The 22,291-nt window shown below is 42.5% G+C and overlaps 1 protein-coding gene across 1 annotated transcript in view; it reads right to left on the bottom strand.

The window, feature by feature from the left end:
* Positions 1–22,291, bottom strand: part of SYN2 (synapsin II) — a 153,402-nt gene that overhangs the window by 95,002 nt on the left and 36,109 nt on the right. The window contains exons 2-3 of the mRNA XM_014869769.2: positions 3,409–3,466; positions 927–1,018 (exon numbers count right to left, since the gene is read on the bottom strand). Coding sequence (XP_014725255.1) covers positions 927–1,018; positions 3,409–3,466 — 150 coding nt within the window. The remainder of the gene's footprint in view (positions 1–926; positions 1,019–3,408; positions 3,467–22,291) is intronic.

Here is a 22,291-nt window from a genome sequence, read left to right as displayed (position 1 = left end):
TTTAAAACATGCCAGAGATTAAAGAGTTGGAATTTTGAAGCATAAACTTATTTTGAATATTTTTTTCCTGGAGTTTTTTTGTTGGTGTTTTTTGTTGTATTTTTTAAAAAGGAATGAGTAGACATTTTCAAATCTTTTATTTGGAGACATGTTCTGCAAACCATGAAGATCCAGGACATGCTTTAAATTCAATTTTTCAGCCACACAACTGCTATGCTTCACTCACACATAATTGCACCAGCCAAAATAGGAGCAATTCCCACAATTTAAATAAAATATTGGATATAATTTTGCTAGCAGTTTTGCCAATATAATAATTTTGCTGATATAACTTTTCTAATACTTCCTTAAGTTTTTACTTTGCCCTGTTTTCTCCCCTCACGTCTATGAGGCTGTTGATGTCCTCACTGAAAAAACCCAAAAGTTAAATTTACCCTGCCTTCATTGGCATCATCCTTTTTAGACAAAACAGCTGTTGGGAAATCTGAGGTGTTTAAACTGAAATGTTTCAAACAGGCTGAAATATTCCAGGAGCTGCCCTGAGAGGGTGTTATGACTTGGTCTGTTACAACTGAAAATATTCCATGTTGGAAATAGAATCTGCTATTCTGGGAAAGTCTGGCAGGTACAAAATCACCAAATCTGGATCCTTCTGTAGCAAACATAAAACCCAAATCAATATCCCCAACTCCCAACCATGTATTCTTTATTCTGGACTTCATTCCCTTAATAAATCCATTTTCCCCATGATTAAAATGTCAAGATGTGTCACAAAAAGGTTGTCACAAATCAGACATTTTATTTTCTGCTTTCCCTGAGGGGCATCACTCAAAATCCACAAACACAACCAAACCACTCAGCACCTTCCCATCCACACACGGTGCCTTTGATTGCTTTTTGCTGTTATTCCATTTAGTTTTTCTTACCTGACAACTTTTGTGCCATTTCGAATTACTTGGATATCAACTGCATAATTGCCATCAGCGTGGGCTATCAAGTTGATTTCTGAAAATTCTGCCTATGAAATAAAAAAGACTCCCATTAGTCAGCCTGGTTTATTTTACCTTTATTTTCCTAACTCCCTTATTTTCAGCAGTAGGGCCAGAAGGGCTGACAATATAAATTTGAAATAAAATGAGCATTGATCCAGCAGGATTTGTCAAGTATGACACATCACATTTCAAAAGGTTTTAATCCAAAGAGAGCAAAAGGTTAAAAAATGTTGTGAAAATGGATTGTGGGGCAGCAGCAAGTGGATTTAGTCCTACATGTCTGCATAGAAATGTAGGGATTATATTTTAGCTTTGCACAATGTTATCAAAGAGATTAATACAGGCCCAACATTGACATAAAGTTTTGAAGAAAACAGTACAAAAGCAGAATTAAAATAACGTTTTCTTATAGAATTTAGTGTCTCCTCATGCTGCTCACTCCTTTCAATTTTCTTTATGTGCATTTACTCTTCTTTTTAAAAGATCTGGTGCTAATGAGCAATTGTCTCACAAAATTCTCAATTAAAGCCCTTTTTCAAAAGTCTTCTCACACTGGAAATGCGGGATTTAAACAGAGCCGCTGCCATACTCTGAATCTGCAGTTATTTGAAAGGAAAGGACAGGATGTTTTTCATTTATCCCCAGCCTTTCACCAGCTTAGACTCTCAAGGCACTCCACAATGACATTACCCAGCAGAAGAATTGAAATGCAGCCAACTGTCTTCTGGTGGATAAATAAAAGTGTCTTTGCTGTCCCGGACAGCAGCACAGAATAGAGAGTGTCACAATCCTCATTAGTCTGCTCCTGGAAAATGGAATCCCTGCAAGTCCTCCTCGGGCAGATCTGGGATGCTGAAAATTTCCTGATTTCCTGCCACTGCTGCGGCCAGGGCTCGGTTTGCAGCACAGAGCTCTGACCATCAAAGGCTGACACCCCCTGGGACAGCACTCCCTGCAAAAACACTGCGAGTGGGGAGGGAGAATGGAATTCTGTGCAGGCGCTGAAATCTCAGACTCAGTCCCGTGATTCTGACACTGAGAATGGGGATCTCCAATTCATAAATCATTTTAAAAGCTTAGTGGGTGACAGAAGACATTGTATGTGGAGAAAGGCAGGGTAGAAATGAAATAATTACTATGATAATAAATGGTATTGGCAGCAGGACACTGCAGTAGCTGTTATTTGTATGTTGATGGCTAACAAAGGGATTTGTGTGGCTCAGAACTTCCAGTCCCTCTCTGATTAAAGGCCTGGTCCCACGGCACAGCACAGGAGGGGAATTCCAGGTTCACCCCGAGTTTTTGCTCCTGTGAAAGAGATGGGTGTGTGCTGTCAGCTGCCTCTCCTAGCTGTGAGTGGACAAATCTTTGTTTTTGTCTTTGTTTTCCTGCCTCTCCCTCAATGCTCCCGGAGACCCCTGGCAAAGCTCTGCATGTTCCCAAGCCAAGGGATCAGATATTCAGGGGGGTAAAGAGTGGATGCTGGACCATGACAGTGAATTCACATCAGCTGCATCCACACAGTTAATGATCATTTTCCCTCACTCCTTGAAAATCCAATGACAAAACAACTCAAAGAGTGATGCTTTGTACAGCAACATCTATTTGAGGAGTTCAAATTCAGAAGCAGTGAAAAGACTTCTTTAAATCCCTAGTTTCAGCTTAAATAAAATAGCCATCATCCTAATGCACTCTGATATATATCTTCATATTGATTCCTATTTATTATGGATTTTTTTTAAACCCCCCACATGCTAGCACTGCACCCAGAGCACATTTATATTCCTGAGTGGGGAATTAGTGATACAGAACTGCCACACGTAATTCATGGAGTGTCTGGGAACTTCACAGTCTCTAAGCAACAGCTTCTGAATACAAGATGTTTTTCATGCTGTGAAAATTATGGTCAAAATCCCCTAAGAAGAGCCCACTTTGGGTGCCAAAAAAGGGCTGTTGTGGTTTAACCCCAGCTGGCAGCTCAGCCCCACATTTATTCCCACCCAGAGGGATGGGGAGAGAACAGAAGGGTAAAAGTGGGAAAACTCTGGGTTGGGATAAACAGAATTGAAGAGATAAAACCAAAGCTGTGAGTGCACACAGAGGAAACCAAACCCCACAGCAGCTCCAGGGGGGGAAATTAACTCTGCCCCAGCCAAACCATCACGTTTCCTTAACTGTGACGGGTTTGGGTACAAAAATTGTGAATTTATCTGTGCATATATGTACAGAGAATCATGGAATCATTTAGGTTGGAAAAGCCCTCTCAGGTAATCTCCATTATCATTAATCCAAGGCCACCACCAAACCACGTCCCCAGGTGCCACATGCACACAGCTTTTACATCCCTCCAGGGAGGCACTGCATGCATGTATGAAATGCACAGATATAAAAATGAAATTCGGGCTCAGACAGTTACCTGTTCCACCTTTATGTCATACTCTCCATGGATCTTTTTGCCACGAAAAGCCTTGGCCCTGCAGGAAAATAAAAAGGAGAGAAAATCAAGGATTTATTGTATCTGTTATCAGTGTCTATAGAAAACTTCCTGTATTGCCTTCAATGTCTTGAAAACACAGAAATAGAATTAATATTATTAATATATTTAAATCTACCCGCTGCACATACACAATTCCTCTTCTTTGCCATCCTTGTGTTCTTCCTCCCATCCCACAATATTTTCTAATAAAAAGCACAATGTGATTTCCAGCACTGAAGTGAAATGCCCTGAAATGATGAACCATTCAGAAGTACACGTTTCACAGTTGTTAAATAATAGAAAAGGAGTCCTATTAAACAGGGACAATCTTGCTCTCAAAGTCAGCAATTCCAGTGGAAATTCATTTCCATGTGAACAACTTCCTAACAACCACTCATGCTCATCTTTATCCACCTAGTTCACTTAGAAAAACTGGTTTATTTGGAACACTGTGCTTAGAAACTTTTTGGTTTTTAAAGTATCAGAGTACTGGAGATTGCTGTTCTCAGATATTTGAGTGTCTGGTTGGTTTCCTAATCAGTTTTCCTTTCTCTAGCCTAACTTGATATGAAATAATGAATGTGAAGAAGAGTTTATGAGCAATTATTATGCACCAGGATTGCTGTGATAGAACAGAACTGAATTCACTGATCCAGACCTTAAACATTCCTCTAGGAATGCATCCCTTGTATCCCTCAGGCTGCATGTATCTGCTTTGGACTAAAAGAGAATTCCACCAAAAAAGAGAAATCTGCTGATTAAAAGGAATTATTCTGACACTCTGACATTGCTGATGGAATATGGATCAGCCTCTCTGCATTTTCTTTGCTCAAGGCAAAGCCTAGAGCACATTCCCTGCTTTTTTCTTGCACAAGAATAAATTTGTTGCACAATTCAAAACCTGAACACCACAGAACATCACCTCAAGTGTTAAAGAAGAGCAGCTTTGTCCATTTCCAACATCTGACAAAATGTTATTACATTACATGAGATCTACCTCACCAATGAAAACAACATCAATATATATATTAATAATTAATTTCCTCTGTGGTCCAGAAGAATATCACCACTGGTTTCAATAGTGGAAGAACAAAATTTCTTAATAATCAAATGAAAACACTGCCTTGGGCAGCATTTCATAAGGAATGAGGATATTTCTTAAGGATATTTCTTAAGGATATGGATAATGGATGGTAGAAGTGTTTATATTGAAATCACACACTGAAATATTGCCCAACCATTAATTCTGTATGAACATGCAATTGGGAAGAAAATAAGGAAGAAAACATTTATGGATTGTTTTTTACTATATTCTTGCAATAAATACACAGAAAAGATGAAGTTTGAAGTCCATAGCTCTGTTCTAGGAGATTCACACTCAGCTTAGTGTTACCAAACATTTTTGCCAATACTAAAAGTAGAAATTAAATATAAACCTAATTTACAGAAATATCACTTGTTTATCTTTCTAAATTTGTTTTGGAATCCCATAAGAGGAATGTGAGCATCACTCCTTGAAAGCTCTGGAGATTCTGGACATGTTTTATGGGAAAATGCAGGAGATTTGTGCCAGAGCAGAGGGGAAGGTCTCTCAGTCAGGGATCTGCCTCGGGAGGAAAGCACCCAGCTCACATCACCACACAGCTTTAATACCTCTCTGAAAAATATAAGATTCACCACTGCAAAAAATACTTCAAACTGCAGTTCTGGTCCCCATGAATTTAAGAGCACTGTTCTGGTTGAATTCTGTTGGGAACAGGATGAGCTCCTGGGTTTTATCCCTGATGCAGTAACAGGTGAGGAAAATGCATTATTGGACATCACGTCACACATTTAATTTAAATACAATTAGCTTGGCTACCTTATGGTGAACTGCCTCTTGGACACTGGAAAATAAGTTTAAATACTCAGTTTCTTCTAATTTAAATGGTGACTCGGCCATCCAAAGATTAAACCTCCCCCAAAAGCTGCCCTAACAAATATCAGCAGCTGGTACTTCTCTGAGAGAAGAAATGGAACTGGGACACCACAGAGAGTCCAAGACAGACCCTTCTGCTCTTGACTCCAAGTCCACTGCATGTATGTGTTAGTGAGATAACCAAAATACTCATTAACTGGTAATTAGAGAGATGCTATTACTCTAAATTCAGTCTTTCTACTGAGACATGAGGCAATCCCCAAAGAGCTAAACTCTGGCATGATTCACATTTCAACAAATGACTTCAGCTTTGAAAATAAACAGGAGTAGTAAGGACTGAAGTTAAGCAATCTGAGCCTTGAAAACAAACCTGACATTCAATCATTTAAAGAGAATCAATTTCCTAGCAGCTTTAGCCAACAACTTCTATAAAAATGTGTAATATTCCACAATATTCTCCAAATGTTGAGCCACAAACTGCAAGAATTTATCTTAGTATCTCTAAAAAACAACTGAAAGTTTCATGACTTGAGCATTTCAGAACCAAGTCTAAGAATTACTTAGCATGTGTTTGTTGTGAAACAGAAGCCAGTTTTCATTTTATTTGCTCTACCTAGGAAATTCAGCCATGCCCTGCTTGAGTTATTCCTCGTTTTCAATAAAAGAAAGAGGCAATCCTATCATAAAGGCATTCATTACACATTTATGGTAATTTATTTTTTGTTTTTAGAGAGGGGAGACAGGGATTGAGATCATTTGGTGTTACTGATTTGCAGGATTCCACTCAATTGTAGTTTAAAATTCCTGTTAAGCCTCATTACTCTTGGCACAGAGTGTGGGATGGCTGTGACCAGCCCTCAGAGCTTTCCAGGACAGGGGCTCTGAGGAGTGTGAGGTGAAATTAAAAACATGCCAGCATGGGTGAAATCAAAAAACAAACATGCCCCAAATCAGGTAACATTTGTCTGCAGCTATTGATGATTTTTTGCACTGTAGGTAAAGAAGAAAAGGAAATAAATCATCCACCTGAAACTCCACCACTGCTTTCCAAAGCCCAGAGAGAGCAGAGAGCTGTGGAAGGGAGGCTGCCCACTGAAGTCACTGCCATGGCCTCTTACAGGCAGAGTCTGCTCAGAACACCTGAAATATTGATGCATTTCCTGCTTCACAATTCATATTTAAAATCAAACCAGCAGAGAATATGCAGTTACCATAGAGGCAGCCTGACATGAACTCACTCCACTCACTGAACTTTGGCAAGGACAAGGAATGAAGCAGAGTCATTAAAGGTGTTTCAAATATATATAAAAATCTGATTTATTTCCCTATTCAGCCACACAGCATCTACCTACACTTCCACAGTACCTGAATATGACATTAGACCAACCTGGTTTAGTATGTAAATATAGAGATATATACATACATAATATGTGTGTGTACACACACACAGAATATTCCCAAAGAATTGGTTTCAGTGGAATTATCAGTGAGCTGCATGTAAAGATTCTGACAGACAAATGACAGACCCAGCCAGAATTCCATGGACTTAAAAAGTGTCACAGTGAGAGACCAGAAAAGGCTGAAGAGAAACCAAGTCTTGTCTTCAAGTCAAGATTTCAAGTTGAACCTAGTATTCAAGTTCAAATGGGACTAGAAATAATTTGTTCTTTAATTCAATTATGAAAGACTTTTTAAAATACAGGTGCTGTTAACAAAAACAAGTGTGTGATGAGATCTGCACAGCATTTTCATTTTATGTGAATTAAAGCACAGCCCACTGAAACCAGGGGGGATTTCTCTGCCATTATCCATGTGCTCTACAACTGACAGTACCAGCATTTGCTGTGCTGCCTTCCCAATCAGCCAAGCTAGTGAAACTCATCATTTGGATAACCCATCTCCAGTGAGGTTATCATGCTTAAATAGAAATTATCCAGAATACTGGAAACACAGTCATTTAAGACTTTCTTTTATTTACTTGTTCCACATTTCTACAAAAATAGATATGAAGCAAAAAATATCCTACTTAAAACCTGACTCTGAAAGACCTTGGTATTCCGAAATGTTCCTCAGATTCTGCAGAGACCTGTCCGGATTTCAAACACGTCCTTTTTGTCTCTGCACGGTGCAGTTCCACCCTTGGCACCTGACCCAGCCAGTATTTCCCTCTCCCATAAATCAGTGATGCTTTCTCAGGGAGTTGCTCCACGCAGGGATGGCCTCAGGAGGAGCAGCCCAGCACCACAGAGGGAGCAGGAGCTCATCACACGTGTGCCTGCAGTGACCTCTGGCTCCAGGAGTGCTCCCTGCCCAGCTGCCTTCCAGTAGATGGATGCTCATCTCCATTAGCAGCAGGAGCTGTAAATGTGCACAGCACTGCATTTCCCTGGCTCTGGGACAGCACGGGTTTTTCCAGCAGCTTCCATGGCTCACGCTTCCAGCAGCTCTGTTGTGCTGCTCATCACTCAGCAGGGTGAAATGCCCTCTGCAAAGGATGCACAGCCATGGCAAGGACACAGGGATTGCCCTTCAAAGTCACCCACCCTGGGAGCTGACAGCTCACAGAAACCCCAACTGAAATTTGATTTATTTCATACAAACATTTTTTTCCCCAGCATGCCGGGTAGGACATGACTGATGCACTTCTTCACTCTCAGTCCAGCAATTTGAAGGGGAAAATAAACTGCTCATAAAAAAAAAAAAAAAAAAAAGTGCTTTTGCCCTTTTGCCAATATGTCTGAGGCCTCATGGTGTCTCTGGACCTGAAATCACTGCATCAAATATTTCTATACCAGAGCTGCCAGCCATAACAGATGCAAAGAGAATTTTACTGGGAACAAAGGCAAGAATTCCTGTCCTGGTGCATCTCAGCACAGCCCTCCCAGCTGGCCTGACCCTGGCCCTCTCACAGGTAATTCTGTCAGGATTTCTCCATCACTGAGCTGCTCATTTTACAGAGAACCACAAGGGCACCCCACAGCTCCAGCTGAGCAGGAGTCACTGCTCCTCTTCTGCAAGGATTTCCTGCCCTCACCTCTGCAGCCCGGAGCAGAGAACTTTGGTAAAAACTTGCTTAAAACCCAAACCTCCCTGGTGAGGATGCACCCTCATCCCCTTCCCCACTGCCTTCACCAGGACTGGCCAAACTCCTGAAAATGCACAGTGAACACTTCTCAGTGGAGGATTTCCCTGCCCAAAGAGATCCAGCTCTAAAGACTTATTTAAAAATAACCCATAACCTAGCTAGAAATAAAGAGCACAATTTCATAAAGCAGCAATTATTCCATTTCCCTGTCTGGGCTGCACACAGCTCTTGCTAGAAAGGTGGGGGGTTTGTCACAACAAATTTATGTGTGGCATCTTCAGAGCCTTCCATAACCTCCAACTCCAAACCCTTTTTTAATTCTTCTAATTTATTGCCAGCTGTTTCTTTTTTAACAAGTTCTCCCATGCCTTGGCACGTGTCAGATCCCCTCTACTCTGATCACCTGAACTAAACAGAGCCATTTCATTCTTTCCAGCCCAAGAAGCGTTTTTGTTGCTTTAATTCTGGAGGGTGTCTATTTGTCCCTCTGCTCCGTGCCTGAGCAGTGTTTTCACTGGGGATGTAATGCAGAGGGAAGTGCCTCCTACTCCTCAATGTCTCTGCTGAACTGAAATTTTCTGGGTCTTTTAAACAGCATGCTCAACTGAAAATGCCTCATTTTCTGCCCACTCAAGGTGAAACAAGTCCTCTTTCATGCCCAAACACCAGTCTGCCTTGCTGGTAATGTCTCAAAATCCCCCACCTCCCATTATGTAATATTTACCATTAGCCCATTACTTCTCTGCAAGATTTATAGCACGATGTCACTTCTGTGAGCTCCTCTTTTGCAAATTGGATGAGAAACGAGAGTATTTTTAAATGTTCATTCCCTCCCCAGCAGAAGACCCAATAGGTGATGCAACATATTCTAACCCTTCCCAAATCTGTTAGGCTCATTAAGACTACTACACTTTCCCAGGGTTGGGGTCATAAAAATATTTTGTACTCATGAGATGAACAGAAAGTTCCAACTTTTCTACGGGAAAACATCGCCAGCCAAATTACGAAATATCACTGCTCTGAATCCAGCTTTGAGTGGTGCTTGCTGCTCAAGCCTCAGACTGCATCTTCTGCACCAGCTGCCCTGAGTCCCTTATCTCTTAGAGCAAATCTAACAGTAATCCAAGATAAAGTGACTAATTTGGGCATTTCCCGACCAACTAAGTAGTCCATTCTTTCTGTTTCATGTGCTGATAACCAAGATAAAGGAGTACAAACAGTTCTTGAGCAACCCTGTCCAGAAAGGAAGGCACATCATCTTGAATAAGTGGCAAAAATGGCCCCAAAATGCAGCCCCTGGTGAATACTTTGTGACAGAAAAAAACCCAAACCAGCTAGAAGGATAATCAAAAGTTATGTTAGTTTATTTTTTTCTTATTGAGGTAAAGAAATTAAAGTGAACCCAAGGACTCTACACTGCCAGGAGGTCATTTCTGGCAACATCTGAAAAGCCAGATAAACCAGCATGGGTGAAAGAGCCTTTGAGACTGGATCCAATCCATTTTTTCATCAGAAATGCATCTGCCTTTTCATTTTTCTGTTTATACCAAGTTCTCTAAGGTGTTCCAGGCATCTCTAAGGAAGCTGTGTGACTGTGAGGTAAATTTGAATCATTTATGCCTGGAGACACTACATTGTTATTTCATATATCACATGTTGGACTATGACATTGTTGGAATTTTCACCTTTGAGAATCCTGAATTTAACACAGAAACTGTTTCTTAAAAACCTCTCAGAGGTTCTGAATGAACCACTAAAGGGAGGAAAGAAAGGAGGGGAAGATGCAAATCATGCACTCCCACTAACATCATCACGTTACAGGAATACTTGAGGCCCCATTTGAACAAAAACCCCAAATAATTGGTGTAAAACAGCATTTGATGCTTCAATTTCTTTTTACATGCAGTTGAAACTTATTTTTTTATATTACACTCAAGGCAACCACGTGCTGCCCTGGTTTTTGGGTTTTTTTTTTTGAGTGGATTGATCAGAAAACCTCATCTTGGTTTAGCACCTGCATAGCTGCAGGAAGGAAAGGAGTTTGTGGCTTTTGCTGCCCTCTCCTGTAGGAAGAGGTGCAGATGAGATTGGCTAAAGTCTGGTTTCCAACCACTGATAAACAGATCCATGATCAAACCCCTGGAGCTCCTGGCTCAAAGGGACCTGCTAGGGTGTCCCAGGGAGGAGGTGAATGGAAATATTGGGAATATTTCAGTGCCTGCCTGTGCTCAGGGATGGGTGATAGGCACCCAAAGCATGAACCCAACTTGTAAATTGCTTAAATCTACCAGAAAAAGCACATTACCAGAGCAGGGAGAGCACTCTCAACGTGTTTCATGCAGCATTAGCAACAACTCACGAGGAAATTCATCACTGACATCCGATGGATCAAATTACTGCTAATTGCTGATGCTTTCTATGATCCTCTGCTATCTGCAAGGGAATTAATGAGTGTTTTCAAGGTGGGCTTTTTTTTCACACACACAGTTTCCATTGGTTTCATTACAGTCTCTTCTCACCATAAATATGGATCTGAAAACTTCCAGTGCAGTTTCCCCTCCTCAAGGGAAGGAGAATTTCATGCACTGTACTCAGCAGAAAACAAAAAGAATTTATCAGTTATTATGGAAGAATGAGCCTCAGAAACATGCATTTTCAGAGGAAGGTCCAGAATGCTGCCACAAAAACTCAATTACTCCAAGATACTCGAGTTCCAATAGCCATGGGAATTACATTGTACAAATAATTCTCTGTGCAAATGGATACCAAGCAAGTAGAAAATGCTTTTGCTGCTATCACCTTTTCACGGTTTTTAAGCTTCCCAAGTGTGTTAGAAACTAAACTCACCACCTTGTAGTTTAATATTACACCTTGAAATACAATCACATAATTTTGTCTGTACTTCAAATACCCATGCTTGGTTTATTGATTTCAATGTTCTCTAAAAAGCCAAATAACCAAGATCCCGTGTTATGAGGTTTTCCAGTTTCTCACTACAGATTAGGGAACAAGAGAATTTTCCAGTACTGCTGGTTAGTGAACTGTGTTTTCCACAGCAATCAACTGGCACCACAAGCAATGCCCCAGACATGGACATTACATCCCTTCCCCAGGTGAGCCTGACGTTGGGAATATGGACTTCAGAAATTCCTGCACAGAAACAGCCCCTAAAGCTCAAAGCCAGGTAAATCTGTTGGGATCTGTAACACAAAACAGAGCCCAAGCTGAGGATGCTGTGACAAAGGGGAAGGACTTTGCTGACAGGGGTGTCTGACAGGCAGCTGTGCAAACACTTTATTTGCTCATGGTGCATCTAATTAGGAGCTGAATTAAAACCAAAAAATCTGTCAGAGAGAGGCACGCTCATTCTGGTGTAACTATGAATAAAATAATACAAAATCCCACCAGGGCCCACACCCTTCTCATCATGAGTGAAACAGGACAGAGCCAAGGTTTTAGTGCTTAATGAGCACTGGAACCAGCCAAGCTCCACACTCTCCCCAGTGTTTGGTGCAGAACTGCTCCAGCCAGGTCTGCACCACTCAGGTCACGTCCAGCTCTGCAGGGCAGAACATGGAGCAGCACAGGTTTGGGATTTGGGAATGTAGCAGTGTCCCCAGAGGTTGTGCTGCACACCCCCAGCACCCTGAGCCCTCCCAGCTGTGAGGGGCAGCGGCTGTGCTGAACACAGGGTGGGATTCCAACAAATCTGCCCTTCCCCTGCCCTCTTTTATTCCTTTTTTTGCACAGCTAAGAGCTGCCAGATCTGAGATTTACTGCTAAAACATGGCAGTGTAACAGGCATGAAGCAACTGAGATGCAAACGAGCATTCCCTTCTGACACACAGCCCCACGTAGCAATAGTTGCAATAATTACATAATTAAAGGATTCAGATCCATAGGATTAATTCCCCCCATGCCTATAGGGGTGAGAACAGGACCTCTCTGTTCTCTCTTGCACACAACAGCAAAGTCTGTTCCAAAACCTCAGAGGTTTGAGTAGGGCTGATCTCTGCCTGCTCATTCTCTGGGTGAATTTCACACAGCCCTGAGCCCAGGGTGCCCAGGAGATGAACTGGACCCAGCTCATGCTGTGGGATTCACCCATGGTCCTCAGGAGATGAACTGGACCCACCCAGCTCAAACCCCCGTGGTCCCCAGCAGGCTGCGTGGGGCTGTGGTCACCTCCCTGCTGATGGATCCCTGGTCACCCCCAGGGCTGCAGCCCCTGGCCCTGCTTCATCTGGAGAAGGGGCTGGGAATGCTTTTCCCATGGAGAAGCTGCCATTTGGCAGAGTCCCCCGGAGCAGCCCTGGTTATGTAAGAGCCCAATGTGCAGTTGGTTACTGGTAAATATTTTCACTTGTGAATTTACGACTCCGGGCAAGGAGGATCCTCCCAGGGAGTAAACAATCACAGCACTCAGAGGGAGAACGTGTTCCTGATTATTCCACAGCAATCCTCTTGGGACACGAATTCAGCGTGTGTTGAGAAGCTCTGGGAGCTGCAGAGCCAGGCTGTCCACGCTGCAAGGCCAGGGAAGGCAGGCTGCTGCAGCCACACCAACCGGGCTGCACTTCCAGCAGAGATGGCTTCAGGCAGCTCTCCTATCAGAATCCCACACAATGGCACTCTGCCAGAGCCTGCTCAAATCCTTCTCTTCTTCATTTGTGAGCAGGGAAGAAACCAGAGCACACTAAATGAGCAAATAATGCCTAAGATCCTAACAGCACAATCAAAAGAAAATTCACCAGGATTCGCAGACATGGCCATTAATTTTTTTAAAAAGCAAGTCCATGAATCTTTCTGATTAGTTTTGAACTCAAGATTTTCTATCTTTTCTCTTCTTCTCCTCTTTCACTTCAGAGGTTCTTTCTTACCCCCAGTAGTTTTTGTGACTTTCTGAACCAATCTCTATTTTCCATAGCAACCAGAACACACCTGGTGAGCATTGTATTTATTATCTTCATTGCAAGCTCCTGCAGTCTGAGGTTCTCCATTCTCATTAATTACTTATCCTGTTCCATTGCCCAGCAGCTAATTAAAGAAAAAAAAAACAAAAAACCGTTGAGTTACAGACAGAATCTGAAGTGTTGTTATGTTTTCTTTTGAGGCTGTTTTTAAGATTTCTTGTTAGTGGATCTCATTTTTTTGGATAATCCAGCCATAGCATGTACTAAGAGTGTGAAGCAAAAAGGGGCAGATTCCTTTATGAAGATTTAGGGGCAACCAAAGCCAATCTTAGAGACTTTTAATAAAGGTTTTTGTGTTTATGGGCATTTCTTCTAAATGCATTTCACATTCTGTCAGCTCAACCAGGATTACCCAAGACAAAAATCCCACATTTCTTGCCATGAGTTTGTATCTCCAGCCATTTCAGACTGCAGTGGGTGCTGAGCCCACCTCTGTTCCAGGAAAGGGAAGCAAAGCAAGGCAAGGTCCATTTCTGCAAGGTGTGTTTTAGGGAATAACAAATCCCTGGGGTGAGTGGGAGCTGCTGCCCCATTTCCAGGCTGGAGGGGAGCAGGTCCTCACCTACAGCCAGTCCAGCACCGCCATCTGCCGGGAGCTGCAGCTCCGCGAAATCACCGCCAAAAACGCCCGGGTCTGCAGCGCTTTCACCAATTTGTCATTTTAATTACTAATTAAAAAGCAACGGTGGTTTAATTTTAAACCGAAATATTAATCGCTGTAAATAAAATCGGAGCAACCAAAGGTAATTTGAGCAGTAATTTCCATCTATTCACCACTGCTACCTATTGAGCTCTAGTCCTGCTTCTGCAAGCTTGCAGAGGGAAAGGAAGGAGATGAGGTATTTTCTCCTTACATCAAAATTAAGCAAATGAACTCATCACAATCCAAGCTACTGACCAAAATCCATCTCTGCCTTTTGCTTTTACTTTTTACCTCAGTTTGAGAGACTGAAAAATTCCAAAATACATGAAAATAACCCATCCGTGAATAATTATTTAATAAAATAATGTTAACTAGATTAGATTCTCCAAAGTTTTCATTCTTGCATCAAAGCAAATCTCACTTTTTAAGTTATGCCAGGTGTGGAGAGCCTGGTCCCCCATTATTGAAGTGACACCTGGGCCTGCTCTGGCTGGGACACAGCTCCTGGAAAAATTCCACATTGGACAGGGAGGGGGGAGGGAAAGCAAAGTGGAGCCTTGTGCTCAGAAATGAACTCAAGGCAGGTCTAGATGCCAAAAACCGAGACAAAGACAATGGGGAAATTCTCAGCATCAGTTTATGATGATTTTTTTGCATCTCTCATCCAAAAGAAAGAAGAGAAAAAACCTTTAGTCCAGTTTATCATCAGGTATCTACAGGCAATAAAGAATTCAGCAGAATTACCCAGTTTTCATCATTTGTAAGAGACTAAATCTTAATTGTAAATGTCCTCATCTTGCCAGCAGCCCCCAGTGACAGCCAGGACAGCAGGGGACAGTGACACATTGATGGCTGCCCCCCTGCTCCTCCCCATCTTCCCTTCCTACCTTACCCCAAATTATCCCCAGCACACATTCCTCGTGGCAGGATAATCCAGAAGCCCCATTTGCAGCCCACGTGCTCAGGAAGGAGCAGATGCAGGTGAGCAGCTCTGTCCAAAGCTGTGTCATGTCCTTGGTGGGTCTGGCAGAAAGCAGAGGAGCATTGCTGCTCATCCAGACACAACTCCCAGCTGGAAAGCACCTCGGGAACGCTCCCACAGCCACACACTGGGCTGCTTTCCTCACTTTGCTGCAGGAGGAGAAGATAATTGGGAGGGTTTGATATCCTTGACCTTTCTCTCAGAGCTGCCTTTGATGACACCTGGCTGGAGCCCCAGCACGCCCAGGAGTGCAGAGCAGCAGAAGGAATGGGAATTCTTGTTTCACAGCATCCCAGGCATCCCAGCAGGGCTGGGAGCACCCTGACCTCTGCATCCCAAGGGCTGAGCTGGCACTGAGACAGGCACAGCTCCACAGCCAGGGAAGGCAAGGATTTATCAATCTTTCTAAATTACAGCTTTTGAAAAACAATCTCCAAAGGCAGCAGGCCAAGGCTTCCAAGTTTCATCCTTTCCATATTTGTGTGAATCCCCATATTTGGAGCCTCTCTCCTGATTGACAGCTTGAGGCAAACACTTTTTAAGGGCTTAATTCCAGCCCACGATGTTGTGATACTTTGATTAATCTGCAGTTCCAATATGAGACATCCCGAGGGTTTGTTTTGGTACTAACCCCCAATAAAAGGGGTCACAACTTTCTGTCTCATCCCTGCATTCACAGCTTCTTGCTCCTTTTCCCCTCTTCCCCCTCACATATTTAAGAGTTGAGAGCTTGAACCCTTCTCAATCCCAATGTTTACCCAAGGTTTCCATTCCATTATCACACATATCTTTTTTTTTCCCTCATTCTGTAGGCAAGTTACAGCTCTCATTTTCCTGCAAGACAATCTCAAATTATTTATCCTATTTGCCTTGGATGGAGTAGTCCTGGCAACCAAGTTTAAGCAGACTCCAAGGACTAGTGGTGTCTTGAGATGAAATTCCTCCCTCAAATCCTGCAATATGCTCCTTTCTGAGCACAGGCAGAAAACCCATTAACCTGAACAGATGGGAGGTAGTCTGTGGGCAGGCAAAATCTGTTAGAGCAAAAACTTAGAATACAAAAAAAAAATTAATTAAAAAATCTGACTCATAGGCCTGATAAGAATCACAAGATTGGCAACAGAGATCCCTAAATTTTAAGAGGAAATGTGTATTTTAAAGAAAACAGACATATTATTCTTGATTTTTGTTGTGTGCTTTTGACTCCCCTCAAAGGAAGGGTACCCTGATTTATTTGAAAGGAGAACTGGGGTCATTATTTGTTTACAAAAGCTTCAACCCTAATTAAAAAACAACAATAAAAAGAGAAAATGGGCACAGAGGAACATCCCTCAACAAACACTCCATGGTCTGCTGCTCAACCTCCCAGCAAAGGCACAGAAAATATATCCACAATGATGGGGATTTCTTTTTTTCAAACCTGCTTTTCCAAGGATTTATATTTTCTGCACCGAGCTTCATTGGACTTCTCATTGCCCAGGAAATTCATCCCAGAATGCACAGGGCACGTGGAAAATTTGTGGAATTATCCACAATGTGACAGTGCCAGGATGAAGGGAAGGATGCAGGAGGAGAGAGGAGTTTGGAAGGAAAGGACCAGGAGAACAAAACAGACTGAAAAGTGATTTTTCTTGCTGCCCCAAGAACATTTGTGCTGTCAGTGGAGCAGCAGGAAGGCAGGGACAGGTAAGGACAGCCTCAAACTCTAAATGGCAGCAGTGGTAGGTGACCTTAAAGAAGCACAGAAATGGATCCACAAAATCCACTTTGGTGCAATCTGTAATTCTCCATAAATAACACAGTTCTACATCTTCTTAGTAAGTCCTTTTAGTTTTTTAATAGATACATATATATAAAGAATAGTTATATATTTCTGTATCTTTAGATCAATATAAAATATATTTATATACCGTATGTACTTAAACCCCTTTTATATTTAGAAATTTCAATTCAATAAAGTACAATTTCCATAACCTAGTTCACCATGATATAAATTCACCTTACTCTGAAAAATGCCAGACTAGAAAAGGAATATGCTAATGTTTCCTTATTTAATTTGTAGCATTTAATCTACCTCTAAATTTGCAAATTAAAACTAGATAGGGTAGGAAAATCATTGCAAAACACAGGTCATTTAACAGAACACAAAAAACCCCTAAAATTGCAGTTTTAGAGGCACAGAGGAACAAGAAAATGCCTGTAGGAAAACTCTTAGGTAAAACAATTTATTTCCCTCTACACAAATTCCTCTCTCAAATAAGAAAAGAATGGCATTACTTAAAAAAAAAAGGATTTCTCAGCTGGAAAAAAAAATCATTACAAGGTTTTGATTAGGGAATACACGAAACCAAAATGATTCAGTTCCTTTATCAACACAGCAGAAGTTACCATGGGCCCGAGAGACTCTCAGAACAGAAAATAAAGTTTGCCCAGCACCAAGAGCACTCTTTAAAATATTCCATGAAATTGCCAATCATTTACACAACGGATCTGTGTTCCACAAGAAAAATATTCCTGATTGCTCGAGGTCATTTGGGTAGAATGATGAATGAAAATCTGAATGCAGCTCGTTCATATATGGACCCATAAATGCTCCTACCAGACTTCCCTGCTACTGACCTGGGCACTGGGAAAAGTAAATCTCAGTGGTATATTTATTATTAACACCGTAATTTGATGAGAATTTAATTTACAGCAGATGAGAATGGGGAATAGAGAAAGGATTTTAGACAATAGCATTGGAAGAAACACCATTTTTGAAATGAAATAAGAAAACAGAACAGCATTTGGCTTCATTCTCATAACTTGTGTATTTTAAAGCCTCACATGTCCCAGTAAAGGAGCAGTTTTTCAGGGATTTCATTATTTCTGGATGCTGAGGGTGGCAGAACTGCCAGCATTGTGGCATCAGTGATGTAGACAAGAAGGATCACCTCCATTTTCCACGACTCCCACGGCTCTGCTTTGATTTTGTCTGGGGTGAACAAGGAGGAATTGCCACAGCAGAGCCCATTTCTCACCCTGTGCTCTCCCCAAACACCATTTCTGTCACAGCTTCAGTGCCAGGCTCCAGATTTGGGATTCCACAGCTGAAGGAATTGTCTGTCCCTCCCTGCACAGCCACTAAAACTGGGCTGATTCCCCCCTCCCCTGCCCAGATTTCCCAGCCTCTTCCAGTGGGATGGATCCCTGTCCCAAGGAGCTCACAGCCCTAAAGCAGAGCAGGAGCTCTTTATTCCCATTTATTCCTGCTCCTGGAGCAACAGGTGCTGTTCTCAGTTCCCTCTCCCAGAGTTTGTATTTATAAATTTTATTTTCTGAGGTTTATTTTGTTCATTTTGTGGGGGACAAGGTGGGTTCTGTGCCCAGAGCCCCCCCTGCCTACAAAGCAAAATGCCACCAGAATGTATTCCCTGCAAATCTCAAGCATCCTTCAGATCCCAGTGGCTTCAAACCAGAATATTAGAAGGGTATTTAGATATGATTTACCAGTCTTTTATAATGCCAGCAACATCTTCCAAAATGTCATCACCCTTTGCCTCAACCTGGAATCTAAAAGCCCAATTATTTCATGAGCAAATGTCTTTATTGTGCTAGAAAATAGAAAGGAAGTTCCCAAATCTGCTTGACATGGAAATGATCAGCCCCAAACCCTCCTGTGGCCTACAGAATTCACACAGCAAGGCATTCCCAAGGATGTAAAGTCTTGCCCAAGCCAAGCTGGGAGGATGTCCTTGCTTTTGGAGAAGTCCTTTTGCATGTGATTTCACAATTATAGCCAGAGCTAAATCTGCTTTAATCAGAAAAACATCAGTGCAGGTGGCACTGTAGAAAAGCCTGCAGAGAAAAAAAAAAACAAAAACTGAAAGGAAATAAAAAATACAGAGCAAAGTGTGGCTTGACAAAGCTCATTGTGCTGAGAGAGGAGCTAAAAGGGACAGGGACAAAAGGAGCTGCAGCCCTGCCAGTCCGTTTGGAATGTGAGCAGGGGGGACTGCGGGGATTGAGGGAGAGAAGGGGACCCATCCCGAATCCCCAATCCCTCATTCCTCATCCCCCATCCCTCGGCTCTGGGCTCTGGGGTGTGAATTCTCTGATCTCCATCTCTACACCCCTCTGCCCCTGGCCATGGATGTGGGACGAGCTGATGGAGGCACCTGGTAAAATCCAGACTCCTGAAGGCTGTGCTTCAATCACCTGGGCACAGCAGCACCCATCCAGGACTGCCAGGGCTATTTCACATCTGGCTGGTGCATTTTAAATCAGTCCATTTATTCCATCTAAAGAGAGAATAACTGTTTTTCTTCCCTGAGGACGTGGATGGATCCAAGTGAGTTTCACACCAATTTTCTTTCTTTTACAACCACACAGTCTTATTAAAGCTGAAATATCACAATGGAATTACCAGGAAAAAGAACCCAACAACCCTACCCTTTAGAAAACTAAATTTATGCCAAATAATCTTTAAAACATTCTAAACTCTTCTAAGAGAACCAACTTTATAATGTAAAGAATTCTTTCCCATAATACAGAAGGGTTTTAAACGGATTTAAGACCAACATTTGCTACATGATGGCCTTCCAGATTTGGAAGAGGAGTGGATTTGTACGTTGTGACAGCTGCCATATTTTAATTTATTCATTGCAGAGGAGCTGTGTCCCAGAGAATGGCCAAGGCCAGGGGCTGACACTGCCTGGCACAGGGCAGGGCATTTCCTGCCAAGCCAAGGTGCTGCAGAGCTCTGTGCATGCTCTGAGAGGTTTTAGAAGGGGATATTAAAAAGCTACATTAACATTTAGAAGGGGGAATTAATTAAATTAAAAGAATATGCAGAATTTAACAAGTTCAAACCCCGGCAATTATTAATCACGCTAAAATTCTTGCAGCTGAAGAAATGAATTTTTTATTTCCAGGCATCCCATGACATAGGAGTTTCCTCCAAAAAATTAATAAAAAGCCTCACACAGATGCAGATTGCAATACTATCAGTAGCTCTGTAACTGGAGGATCCATGCTAGAAACAGTGACACAAAAATTCAACTGCTAAGAACTGATGTAATACACAAATATCTGCTGGTACATGGGCTCACAATAATATTTTATCTTGAATTTATCAACAGCTGAAATAATTGGTGATAATAAATGATGGATTATTCCATGGATTATTATTACATCACTGAATTACAAAAGGGAAATTTGTGTGTATATTCTGGATCCTCCCTCTTCCCTTCTTTCCCAGTACCTGTCTAGTGGGAATTTTCTTGAGGATTTTGAAAAGAACAATCTTTAATTTCCAGGGTGACATTTTCCAAAATACTGTTTTGTTGCTTTTTGCATTCCTGACTTAATTATTTTGCAATAACACCGAGTCACTTTTCGTGCAGCCAGCTTTGTGAATCTGTAATTACACCGAATGCTCACAAATATTACAATTGCAGATACATTGCAATTTAGAAATCTCCCATTTAAAGAAAGTGTTGCAATTTCTTCAAGAGCATTGTTCCATCAATGTTAAATAATTGCTACTTTTTAAAAGCAGCACAAATAAAAACAGGGGGAAATCCAATGTGTGCTGCTCAGAAGTAAAAGCCATGCTTTTTTTAGATATCCCCAAATCAAGCAAATGTGGATTTAAAAAAAACCCCACAATCCAAACACATCCTTCCACACTGACTTCACAGAGAGGACTGGCTATTTCCTATTTCCTTTATTATCTATTACATTGAATATGTCAAAATCACCCATCTGATGAATAAAATCAAGTTGCTTTCTTGTACTTGAAGTGATTTATTTCAGCTGTCAGTCTAATTGCACAGAAAGGCTCCAGAAATAGATGGCCTTTGCAAGAAGAGATGAACTCACTGAAACACTCTGAGTCAACTGGAAGGGATTGAGCCTCAGTTATGCAAGTTACAAACCCATGTGAAATCCTAATTTCACATCCGTGCTTCCACAGCCTGCTTACACACACCCCTGTATATATAAAGATGCAAATCACTTTATTCCACTTCTCCAAAAGCTCCTGTGTGGTGAAGACAGGGAGATCTTCTGTCAGTGAGCTGTGCACAGATTGGCTTCTGAGTGAGGAGGAAATTAAATCCTCCCTGAAGGAACAGTCATAACTGTGTATTGTTCCATGGAAAAGAAGGGCCACACGTGAAAAATAAAATAAAAAATGCATTCAGACACGAATCGTGGACTCATATTCAAAATATCCCCCTGGAACTGTCATCACAAGGCGCTCTGAGCTGAATTCAATCCACAATGTGGGTTTATTTTCTCCCCGTGCTCACTCGGAGGAATTTCCTGACAGATGGAAGGTGAGTAAGTGGCCGTGGGCTCTCCCTGCAGCAGCAGCAGATCCCAGAGCAGCCCTGCCCGGTGTCCAGCTGACTCAGACTCTGCCACCTGAGCAGAAGTCATCATGCCCAAATGGCACAGAGAAAACTGAAATGTGACAGCAGCATTGCTGCAGAGCATTTCAGTCTGAGACAGAACTGGGAGAATCCATCAGAGCTGAGCTCAAACAGGGCTGAGCACCAACAGCATCCCTGGTACAGCATCCCTGTGCTCCTCATCCCTGGTACAGCATCCCTGTGCTCCTCATCCCTGTGCTCCTCATCCTGGCACAGCAGCCCTGGCACAGCATCCCTGTGCTCCTCATCCCTGTGCTCCTCATCCCTGTGCTCCTCATCCCTGGTACAGCATCCCTGTGCTCCTCATCCCTGTGCTCCTCATCCTGGCACAGCAGCCCTGGCACAGCATCCCTGTGCTCCTCATCCCTGTGCTCCTCATCCCTGGGCTCCTCATCCTGGTACAGCATCCCTGTGCCCCTCATCCCTGTGCCCCTCATCCCTGTGCCCCTCATCCCTGGTACAGCATCCCTGTGCTCCTCATCCCTGTGCTCCTCATCCCTGTGCTCCTCATCCCTGTGCTCCTCATCCCTGGGCTCCTCACCCTGGCATGGCTTGGATGCTGAAATGTGGGTGCCAAGGCACCCAGGCATGGCCAGCAGAGCAGGGACAACCCAGCACTGTCCTTCTGGCACTGCCAGGCAGAGCCCAAATGCCTCCAGCCCTCCATGGTGCCCCTCTCCATGCCACACATGGAAATTGAGGCCTTAGGATTTAAATTTTATGTTTTTCAGATCCTGTACTGCTCTTGTGTATAATTCTGAAACTCCACAGCCTGTCAGCTGCTGCTCTCCCATTTTATCCTGACA

Source organism: Sturnus vulgaris, chromosome 11 (assembly GCF_052056855.1).
Source record: "Sturnus vulgaris isolate bStuVul1 chromosome 11, bStuVul1.hap1, whole genome shotgun sequence".
Classification (NCBI taxonomy): domain Eukaryota; kingdom Metazoa; phylum Chordata; class Aves; order Passeriformes; family Sturnidae; genus Sturnus; species Sturnus vulgaris.
Note: the sequence above shows the minus strand (reverse complement) of the source record. Positions and strands in the feature narration are given on the sequence as shown.